General features: G+C 38.0%; 1 protein-coding gene across 1 annotated transcript in view; it reads right to left on the reverse strand.

Annotated features, from left to right (window-relative positions):
* ecpas (Ecm29 proteasome adaptor and scaffold) overlaps positions 1–11,239 on the reverse strand; it is a 30,572-nt gene that overhangs the window by 11,526 nt on the left and 7,807 nt on the right. Inside the window, exons 10-34 of the mRNA XM_016570537.1 lie at positions 8,498–8,573; positions 8,345–8,394; positions 8,152–8,218; positions 7,932–8,054; positions 7,634–7,737; positions 7,421–7,544; positions 7,045–7,125; positions 6,721–6,940; positions 6,445–6,536; positions 5,643–5,777; positions 5,381–5,522; positions 5,045–5,217; positions 4,773–4,874; positions 3,467–3,590; positions 2,763–2,908; positions 2,614–2,668; positions 2,388–2,502; positions 2,188–2,256; positions 1,897–2,014; positions 1,625–1,792; positions 1,457–1,536; positions 1,260–1,365; positions 1,108–1,155; positions 899–1,017; positions 659–809 (exon numbers count right to left, since the gene is read on the reverse strand). Of these exons, the coding sequence (XP_016426023.1) occupies positions 659–809; positions 899–1,017; positions 1,108–1,155; positions 1,260–1,365; positions 1,457–1,536; positions 1,625–1,792; positions 1,897–2,014; positions 2,188–2,256; positions 2,388–2,502; positions 2,614–2,668; positions 2,763–2,908; positions 3,467–3,590; positions 4,773–4,874; positions 5,045–5,217; positions 5,381–5,522; positions 5,643–5,777; positions 6,445–6,536; positions 6,721–6,940; positions 7,045–7,125; positions 7,421–7,544; positions 7,634–7,737; positions 7,932–8,054; positions 8,152–8,218; positions 8,345–8,394; positions 8,498–8,573 (2,788 nt within the window). The remainder of the gene's footprint in view (positions 1–658; positions 810–898; positions 1,018–1,107; positions 1,156–1,259; positions 1,366–1,456; positions 1,537–1,624; positions 1,793–1,896; positions 2,015–2,187; positions 2,257–2,387; positions 2,503–2,613; positions 2,669–2,762; positions 2,909–3,466; positions 3,591–4,772; positions 4,875–5,044; positions 5,218–5,380; positions 5,523–5,642; positions 5,778–6,444; positions 6,537–6,720; positions 6,941–7,044; positions 7,126–7,420; positions 7,545–7,633; positions 7,738–7,931; positions 8,055–8,151; positions 8,219–8,344; positions 8,395–8,497; positions 8,574–11,239) is intronic.

Consider the following 11,239-nt stretch of genomic DNA (forward strand, 5'->3'; position numbering starts at 1 on the left):
TATTAACAGCAATTATTATATGATGCAATCAAACTTATAGCAAAATGTGGTAGTTCTGAATTAAGAATCACAAACTTGGCTGCATTCGAGTCTTCAAGGCATTTTGAGGACACATCGTCAAGTAAGGTAAGTAACTTTAACGACTGTTACAGTATCCACTGTAGTTGTCCACTAGTAAAAACTGGCTAATTTGCATATTCATAGATCCGCGTATAGTAAATGAGGCAAGGGTGTAGAGTTACATTCAAGCTATTTTAAGGCATGAGAAAATTATTTTCACAAGAAAAAACATTTAAATATGTAATTTTGATGATCAAAGATGAGTTTTAAGGGATACAATTTTTGACTACAGGGGGACTTTAATTTATTTAAACACATTTAAGACATTTAAATATGTCTATTTATTTGTCAGTCTGGATAAATTTGGATAATGATTTACTATTATTATTTTTTGTTGTTCACATTTCTTATGTACTGTTTATTTCATAATTTTTATTTATTTATTTGATGAAGTTTGCATCACTGATGCTGATGTTACTTTCCTGTTTTATACTGTGCTGCTTTGAAAGAATCTCTGTTGTATGAAGCACCATATAAATAAAATAACTTTACACCTAGTTTACTCCATATCAGAGTAGATGATCACAGAGCTGCTCACCTTCTCCTGCTCTGTGGCTCTCAGACTGAGGTAGTTGAGCACCTGCGGTTCCAGCACGCTCAGGGCCTCCAGCAGAGCTGGGATGAGTCGAGGAGCATGGGGCTTTAGACGGCTGCCTGCTGTCTTACTGATCTTGACTAGAGTTTGGATACTAAAACAAAGCAATACTCAGACTTTTACTTTGATTATAAAATGTAATGGGTTTGTGTGCATGTGGCTGGTAAATATATGCTTTCTTACCTGAGAGTGCGCACTTCGGTTACATTGCTGACAATGCCTTTGTCCAATAGAGTTGGCAACAACACAGCCACTGTCCTCTGAGCAGCAGCACCTGTTGATTCACACATGCGCACACACGCCTATTGGACAAACACACATGCGTCAGTTATCGGTGCTGTCTCAAGAATGTAAAATCACTGAGGTATCCAGAATTCAGTGCTGCAACTCACTTTACTGAGAGTCTTTAGAGTCAGATCTGCTGCCTTACGAACTGACTCCTACAACAGGAAACAAATAAGACAGTCAAATAAAAATAGCTGCAGGTTACAAGCAAAGCACACACAAAGCATTGCAAAACATACGACAGCTTTTTATTTCTCACCTTTATATCATCCAGAACCCGAAACAGAATCTCCCAGATTTCTGACAGATGGTCAATGATTTCATCTGCCTGTCTTCCACGTATCAGATCATTCAAAGCCAAGCAGCTGAAAAAAAAAAAAAAGGGGGTCTGATGATTTGAACCCAATCTAGACAGCAGGAAATAAAGGTTCTTTCAAGCATATCTAGACACGTTACCTTGACTCCCGCACCCTCCACATGTTACTAGTGAGGTTGGAAATGACATCTTGAAGAATTTCCTTAAAATATTTCTCCACCTGTCAAAAACAGACAAAATTTATGTCCCTAATATCTTTTAAGCAGTGTAATTCATTATTCGGAGTAATAATAATAATAATATCTTACACTGGTTTTATCTGTGACGAGAGCATCCCAGATGCTAGTCATGGCCTGCCTAATGGCCAGGTTGGGGTCAAACTGGTATCTATAGAGACGGGGAACCAGCTGAGGCAGGAAAGGAGCCAGCTGCTCACCTGCTTTGGCTGCAATAATGTTAAACCCAAATGCTGCTCCCTACAGCACAGGAAGAGTCAACGATCATTGCATGCTATTGAAAAAGGCTCTGAACCATAAGTTACCAAGTCGTAAACAATCACATTATGGTTAATACAGTTTACCTTCCTGGAATTCCACATGGCATGGTGATTGGCAAGATTCATGAACTTGTAAACAAGATCCGGTTGGTTTAGATCACTAGCCAATGCACAGAGCTCCTTGTAGGTGGAGAGTCCTTGTCTACCAAAGTAAAAGATATATATATATATATATATATATAACAATATACGATGAAAGAAAACATCCACTCTAGTAATCTCATACATTTTTTTAATTCTCAAATCTGTAAAGTCGTACTCCCTAAAATAGTTCTAAACAATATGAAATATAAGTTAACTAAAAGAAGCACATACCCATCAGGTGATTTGCCAAGTGCCTCCCCCTGGAAGACTTCAGTGTCCTCTGAGACGTCATGTTTGGCTCTAAAAAACATCAAACGAGTCGGGAGCAAAAAATGCACATTGAGCCCACGATATTCTGTTATGTAACTCATTGAAAAAAAGTTCAGATACAGAACTGAATTTAATTAGTAATTAGCTGGTTTTTTTAATACCTTTTACCAGTCATGAGAGTTTCCACAAGGGTTGATACCAATTCCTGTTGATCCTGTTCTCCTCCGAGCTCATAAACCAGCCCGAGTCCTTTAGACGCCACATCTTGGCTGAGTTCTACACACACAGATCATCACCATCAAACCTGCCCACAAGCTCCCCGACTTTATATACGGTCAAAATGTGATGTGACCTTTAAAAGAGCAGTATCATAAGTATGTGACTCACCATCTGGATCAGACAAGATAGAAATAAAGGCTGTCTGTATCTCCTTCAGATGAGACTATCACAGACAAAGAGAGAACATATACTTTGTCATGTCAGTGTTTCTTTGTGTGTGTAAATGAGACTGGGAGTGCATTTGTGCATGTATTTACCTGTATTTCTTTGTGATGGCTGAGTTTCTTGACTAGAGACAGGAGCCATATGCAGGCAGCCTGCCGAACATGAGGGTTTGGACTTGGTATATATTTTGACAAGACAGAGCTCAACACCCAGGGCACTATATCATTATTCTTCACATCTGAAAAAAATAAATAAATAAATAAGAAGATAAAAATGAAACGGCATATAATTTATATAGAGAGAAAGAGAGAGAGAGACTTCTTGATCTACCATATAACAACTGAACTAAAAGCATTCTTCAGGCTAGCAGGCTCACACAGTGCTTTCACACTGGCATTGTTTCAGTTTTGTAACAGAGGTGATTTCTGGGATACCAGACTGAGTATTTCCTCTAATGGCAACCATAAAATGATCAAATGTTTATTGGAGGCAAGCCATTGAAAACTGCTACCTTATAACTTGATCGTCATGACATCTAATTTACATGAGGAGGGGAATCACATTTATATCCAAACGGCTAATAATCTACATGGAAAGGAGACCAAAACCCAAAGTATAGTTACTTTATATTCCTGATGCCTTGTCCAATGTTGCCCCAAATATTTTTATATTTTCAGTCAGGCAAACAGTTTTACTTGCCCAAAAGACAAGTTTGCACAAGTAAGAAAAGTGTGAAAAAGATTCAAGCCCCATCTGAGCACACAGTTCCCTCTCTCCATCTCTCACACATACTTACTGTCAGGAGAGCAGTATTGGTCTTCTGTGCATGTCCACACATCTCGGGCAGCTCCAGAGCAGCTTCCTATAGCAGCATTAGTTAAAGCCTCTCCCACAGTAAACTGTAGCTCCACCTGCTTGGCCTAAAGAAACCCAACACAAACATTACAATAAGAAATGGCCAAATGTTTTTTCATGGTTTTTTTTTCTCCTCATGTTATTTATTTGATATGAATTCACTGAACTATGCTGACAAATGTAGGACTGCCAATTTGAAGTGTTAATTAAGTGTGATTAATAAAAAAAAAAAAAAAAAGTGTTAAAGTTATTCATGCATTTAACTGCCCAGACCTCTACAGCATCTTTGCATGCAGTTGCTGACAAATGAGGCGGGATGACGACCGATTAAGTGATGTAGTCTATACGAATCCAGTTATATGCCCCTAAAATTTAAGATATGCCCTTGTATGGGATTTTGTCTTATATTTATCATATAATATACTGTAGTTTAGCAATATCACACGAGCAAGTGTGCGGCTTTCCCCCCTGAATATCGGCATGATCTCAAACGTGATATGATTTTACAATTCTCTAAACAAGAAGTTAATATTGTTACATTTTAGACACAATATTGTCAGTATTGTCTGTTTTTGCTTAAATTTGCCAATATACTGTAAATAGTTCCAAACAAAGCCACAGCAGAACTGGTGTGCGTCTCTGAGCAACACAGAACTATGTTTTTTTTACTGAATGAATCCACATTTTGAACGAATTGAGTGAGCCAATTATAAGTGACCCATTCATAAAGACTGTCACATGCTTAATTTGTAAATCAATCAGCCGCTTGAACGAATCGGTTGAATGAATGACTGAACGACTTACTCATTAAGACAGTTTTTGTAAAATAAATAAATAAATAAAATTTAAAAAAAAAAATTATATTTCAATATTACATTTTTTCTATGTTGAATCAAAATATTTTTTCTAAAGCTACTTTTTTGTAATGTCTATTCAATGATTTCTCTTTTCACAAAATAATGAATTTATATGATCTTTTGTGGGCTAAATCTCAGCCAGAATTGATATGTGATTAATTAAGTGGCAAGCAGATTAATTTGATTAATTAATCGGCACATCATGTAATTAATTAGATAAATTATAAATCACTTGACAGCCCTACATAAAACAAACTATAAATAGGCCTACACATAGTAAATAATATGTTACTTATAATCCACAATAAACAGTCTAATTTGTTTGTACTTTATTTTAAACGAATGATGAAGTTGTAATGTGATGTGTCATGAAGAGCCTCACAATATTACCTCTACTGAATCCATGAGGCCCTGCAGGATTTTCTTCTGGTGTGGGAATTCACCATCTCCCACTGGCAGGAACCCAAGAGTCTGGATGGCCCGTTCTTTCATCTGACAACACAAACAGCAGATGATCAGTACCATAAAACAAAAAAGCCTTAATTTCATTGTGGAAACAGTTTGAAAATTGATTTATGCAGAAGCGCTTATTTGGATGAAGAATGCGAACATCAATAATACAACTAAAATCATTCTCTCTCCGAGTGTGCATTTTGTTTTACCTTGCCAGTCTCTTTTCCAGATGGGATCCTGGCAAGCAGATTATCCACTAGACTGAGTTTAGTGAAGCCATTTCCATCCGCTGGTATCAGCAACACGCTGTTACGCCCAATCTCTCCCAATGCTATCACAGCAGCAACAGTCAACAGAGGAGATTCGCTATCCAAAAACGAACCTGCAGACAAACACATTGGTAGCTATTTGTTTAATTAGGTGAATATAATTAGTTTTTCTTGCAGCAATAGTTAACTAATGAAACAAAAGTTCACGGCGTTATTCAAGAGCATCCCAATATCAGAAGTGTCATGTGTGAACACACTACGTGAAAAGGCACATACCAATGGTTTTTGTGGCCATAGCAATTAGTTCCTCATTTTCTTTGGGCGTGGGCTCAGTAGGCATTAGGCTCCGCCTCTTATTCATGTATCTGCCCACCATGTAGCCCAGAGCCAAGATGGCACCATGCTGAGTCTCAGGACTCTAAATTTAAAAAAAATAAATAAATACATAAATTAATTAATACAAAAAAACTAATACATTTCTAAAAATGTGATAAATTTCTAAATTAGAAAAAAACATATTACATTATTTTACACATACATGTGTGTCTTTAGTTGTCTTAATCAGGTTTTGTACAGCAGTTCTAAGTTCATTTCCAGACATAGTAGAGACAACTACGGCGTACAGTTGCGCTGCCAGTTCACGCATATCTTCTTTATTGGTGTTCATGAGGCCCTGCAAAGCAAACATAATTAACAAAATTAAATTTTTATAGTCAGAAATATTTAAAGTGTCCATTCCAGAGGATATAATATAAAATACATTGTTAAAAGTCAGGGGTCAGTAAGATTTCTTAGCAGCAGTCTTCAGTATCACGTGATCCTTTAGAAATTATTCTAAATGTGCTGATTTGAGCTCAAACTTATCTTTTTATTATCAATAGTGAAAACAGTTGTGCTGCCTAATACTTTTGTGTAAACTGTGCTACATCTTTTCAAGATTCTCTGATGAACATTCAAAAGAACATTTATCTGAAATCAAACATTTTCGTAACATGTTAAAGCCTTCACTGTCACTTCTGATCAATTGAATGCATTCTTGCTGAATAAAAGTAATTAATTCAAAAAAAAAAAAAATCTGGTAACTTTATTTTAAGGTGTCCCTGTTACACGTTACATGTGTACCTACTATTTACAATAACAATAAACTATGCCTAATTACATGCAAGTAACCCTAAGCCAAACCCTGATCCTAAACCTAATTATATAGTAAGTACATATAATTAATTACTATTACTCAGTACTTAAAGGTATAATTACACTGTAACAACGACACCTTAAAATAAAGTGTAACCAAAAATCTTATTGACAGTAACAGAAATATAATGTAAAATAATAATTACTTTAATCCAGTCGATTTTGTCTACAAAGTTGGGGGTAAGTTTCTCTGGGCACACAGAGACCACTTCCAAGAGACAGTACATCACCGGGATACCTGTATTAATGAATAAGGCCACATCATCCGATCACAACAAAATACATTTAAGATAATCCACTTCAACCATTTTCTGTAGATTAGGTTCTACATATTAAATAGATTACTTGTATGAAGTATACCCAAAATGTAGATAATCTTACTGCCCAACCATATTAGAAACCATAATTTGCAAACTCTTCACCTCCTACAGCTGACAGCAGCTGTTGCAGTAAATTCATGTATACATGAACTGGATTGGCCTCCCCTCCTTTAATGGCTGAGGAAGAAGAAGCTTCACTGAACAATAACGACTGAACATAGCGTCCAATAAGAGGAGCATCATCTTGCATGTCCATCAGGCTCTGAGATGTGGATGTGGCACCAGCACTATAAGCTAAACACATTCTCAGATAAAGAACTATCTGTGGAAACAAAAAAGAGCATATGTTCAAGTGAAAATACATGCTGTATGTTTATTAAATAAAATATTGAAAGAATTCTTAAATCTAAAGACTTGTCAGTTTACCTCTCCAAATGTGGCAGGATTAAAAGGCAACGTGGAAGTCCCAACAATGTATTTCGCAGGAGTCTTCAATCTCTGTGCAGCCTATGACACAAAATAACAAAGTGTCAGCCTCTATATTACATAAGCTGGTAGTTCTCACCTGGTTTGCCAATAAATCGCTACACAAAACACACTGGGATCAGCAAAAAACCCATTAATGCAAACAAACCCATATTTATTTGTAGACTGGGCCATAACTGGGGTGCTTAAAGATGCATGATTATATAGTTACTTGCATTTTATTATTTGCATTTAGCATCAGAACAGACCTGAAGACTCATTTGGGGTCATGACACACCAGTTATAACTCAGTCATTAACAAATCAAAACGCCACACCTTTTCGTGGATGTAGCTGACCATCTCAGGGAATGACGGCATGGGCCTCGATCCCTCTTTCTCTGTCTTCGTAGAGGGGAGAGACCTAAGTGCTCGCCGAGCCTCCCCAGACACCTCCTCACGACTGAAGACACAGGCCATATGATGTACATCTTTCATGACAACGCTTAATTGAAAACTTGAAAGAACTCCAGGAAGTGCAAGTATACTCACGGATCTCCTGCAGCAAGCAGTAAGAGATATCTAGAGGCGACATGATCAGGAGCGAACACTGTGCTCGCAAATTTCATCGCTATTTGGCGCACCTGTACCTCCGGCTAACACAAAGCCATACACAACAGGACATTACACACTGTACATTTTTATTATTATTTTATATTTATTCATAGACTCAAAATTGGATTAAATAACTTGTTGTATCATAAAGTTGTGTAATTTCATATTTAGTGTTGACATTTTTGTTTATTCCTTCTAGGTGCTTGTAATAAGGCAGCTTGAAATAATAACAAACCTTTGTGATATATGCAGCCACAAGTGCTTCCATTAGGTTCAGGAGTGCCCCCTGAAGATTAGCGTATGCTCCCACCATCATCGACAAGGCCTCCTGAATGGCCAATCGCACATCAGCATCCTCCTGTTTCCATTGTGAGAAAGAAACTAAGTTAAATTTTTACAACAGGTCACATAGTAATAACTGGATAACTAAAATACAAAATGTATATCAAACAAACCTTGCACATGGACTCAAAAAACTGCTGTACCAATGCAATGTCTTTTGTGAAAAGCTGAGGCATTCGACTATTATGGCAATGAGGAAAAAGGGAAAAACACATTTTACACATTTTAATTACTATTAAAGTTACATTATATAAAATTTAACTTAAAATATATTATTTACTGAAATATATTTAGTTATAAAATTACCTTGAAAGTTTTCCAACAGCAGAATAGGCCACACATAGTAGTTTGGGGTCCTTATAATAAAATAATAAATTAAGGTAATTTTGACGGATACTTCTGAAAAAGCCAAAATTTGAGTTACAACTAAAACCTCAATTGTTCAGCATGCGTTCATACCTCTTTATATTCATTAATAAGCTTGGTAAGTCCATTCAGCAGCATCAAACCCAAAGGTTTGTTGGTATCAGGGCACCTTCAGATTAAACACAATTATTTTCACGTCATCTGATGCAAATGCACATAAAATAGGAAAAGCACTTAAACTACTGGTTTTATACATGGCTCTAATACAGTGGGGAAAATATTTATTTGATCCCCTGCTGATTTTGTAAGTTTGGCCACTTACAAAGAAATTAAGGGTCTGTAATTTATTTTAACGGATAGAGACAGAATACCAACCAAAAAAATCCGGAAAAAAACACATTATATAAAGGTTAGAGTTTGATTTGCATTTCGGTGCGTGAAATAAGTATTTGATCCCCTACCAACCAGCAAGAATTCTGGCTCCCACAGATTGGTTATGTGCCCATGTGGAACACAGATTAGTCCTGTCACTTTAAGAAGTTGCTCCTAATGTCAGCTCGTTAGGTGTGTAAGACACCTGTCCACACAATCTGTATCTTCCATTCCAACCTCTCCCACCACCATGGGCAAGACCAAAGAGCTGTCAAAGATGTCAGAGACAAGATTGTAGATCTGCACAAGGCTGGAAGGGGCTACAAGACCATCAGCAAGAAGCTTGGTGAGAAGGAGACAACTGTTGGTGCGATTATTCGGAAATGGAAGAAATACAAAAACAACCATCAATCGGCCTTGGTCTGGAGCTCCGTGCAAGATCTCGCCTCATGGGGTAAGGATGATCATGAGAAAGGTGAGGGATCAGCCCCGAACTACACAGGAGGAGCTGACACCTGTCCACACAATCTGTATCTTCCATTCCAACCTCTCCCACCACCATGGGCAAGACCAAAGAGCTGTCAAAAGATGTCAGAGACAAGATTGCAGATCTGCACAAGGCTGGAGTGGGCTACAAGACCATCAGCAAGAAGCTTGGTGAGAAGGATACAACTGTTGGTGCGATTATTCGGATATGGAAGAAATACAAAACAACCATCAATCGGCCTCAGTCTGGAGCTCCGTCCAAGATCTCGCCTGATGGGGTAAGGATGATCATGAGAAAGGTGAGGGATCAGCCCCGAACTACATGGGATGAGCTTGTTAATGATCTTAAGGCAGTTGGGGCCACAGTCACCAAGCAAAACATTGGTAACACACTACGCCGCAATGGTCTGAAATCCTGCAGCGCCCGCAAGGTCCCCCTTCTCAAGAAGGCACATGTACAGGCCCGTTTAAAGTTTGCCAAAGAACATCTAAATGATTCAGAGAAGGCTTGGGAGAAAGTGCTGTGGTCAGATGAGACCAAAATTGAGCTCTTTGGCATTAACTCGACTCGCTGTGTTTGGAGGGAGAGAAATGCTGACTATGACCCCAAGAACACCATCCCTACAGTCAAGCACGGAGGTGGAAACATTATGCTTTGGGGATGTTTTTCTGCTAAGAGTACAGGACGACTTCACCGCATTAAGGGGCAAATGGATGGGGCCATGTACTATAAAATCTCGGACGAGAACCTCCTTCCCTCAGCCAGAACACTGAAGATGGGTCATGGATAAGTCTTCAAGGATTACAATGACCCAAAACATTAGCACATTAAGGTCATGGAGTGGCCTATTTTCCACTGTGGAAAATCTGTGGAGGGAGCTGAAACTTCGAGTTGCCAAACAACAGCCAAGAAACCTTAAGGATTTAGAGAGGATCTGTAAAGAGGAGTGGATCAAAATCTCTCCTGAGATGTGAGCAAACCTGGTGACCAATTACAAAAAAACATCTTACCTCTGTGCTTGCCAACAAGGGCTTCTGCACCAAGTACTAAGTCATGTTTTGCTTGGGGATCAATTACTTATTTTACTCACTGAAATGCAAATCAATCTCTAACCTTTATATTAGGGATGTTAATTTCGGTTATTTTTCCTAACCAACGCTCGTTAACTGATTATTAACCGTTAACCGACAAGATTATTTTAAATTAGAATTGAATTAAATTAGAAAGGATAAGTGTCTGTGGCCCGTTAAAAATATTAACATTTGTTTCCTGGGGATTCATTTTACATGCGCAAAAAGTAGCAAATAACAGAACATGAGGATTCACATGGTCATATCATATTACATCACGCACCTGCAGCGCTTCTGCGAGCGGAGAAAAACATAATAAAGCTAGGCTATATATATATATATATATATATATATATATATATATAGCCTAGATTTATTATGTTTTTCTCCGCTCGCAGAAGCGCTGCAGGTGCATATGATATGACCACGTGAATCCTCATGTTCTGTTGTTTGCCGCTTTTTGCGCATGTAAAATTAATCCCCGGTATTAAACAAATGTTAGTATTTTCAATGGGTCACAGACACTTATCCTTTCTAACTTAATTCAATTCTAATTTAAAATAATCTTGTCGGTTAACGGTTAATAATCGGTTAACGAGCGTCGGTTGTCGGTTAGGAAAAATAACCGAAATGAACATCCCTAATGTTGTCACCTCTGATCACAGGAGATGAATGTTAATACCGGTCTCGGCCGACTGCTTGTGACCATATCACCTGAGACGGATGTCAATACCAGCTGTAAAAACAGTCAGATATTTGAAGATAAGACCAGTCGCAGATGTATCAAACCCTGCTTTACTCCAAGCTATTGTCAGCAAATCTGATTTCCTTGCTGTTTGACTGCTAAGTGGTGCAGCAAACACTGAGTTCCCAGAGGCCTCTGGGAGAAGTGGCGCATCTGCTGTG

Source organism: Sinocyclocheilus rhinocerous, unplaced genomic scaffold, assembly GCF_001515625.1.
Source record: "Sinocyclocheilus rhinocerous isolate Xijiao unplaced genomic scaffold, SAMN03320098_v1.1 scaffold681, whole genome shotgun sequence".
Taxonomy (NCBI): Eukaryota; Metazoa; Chordata; class Actinopteri; order Cypriniformes; family Cyprinidae; genus Sinocyclocheilus; species Sinocyclocheilus rhinocerous.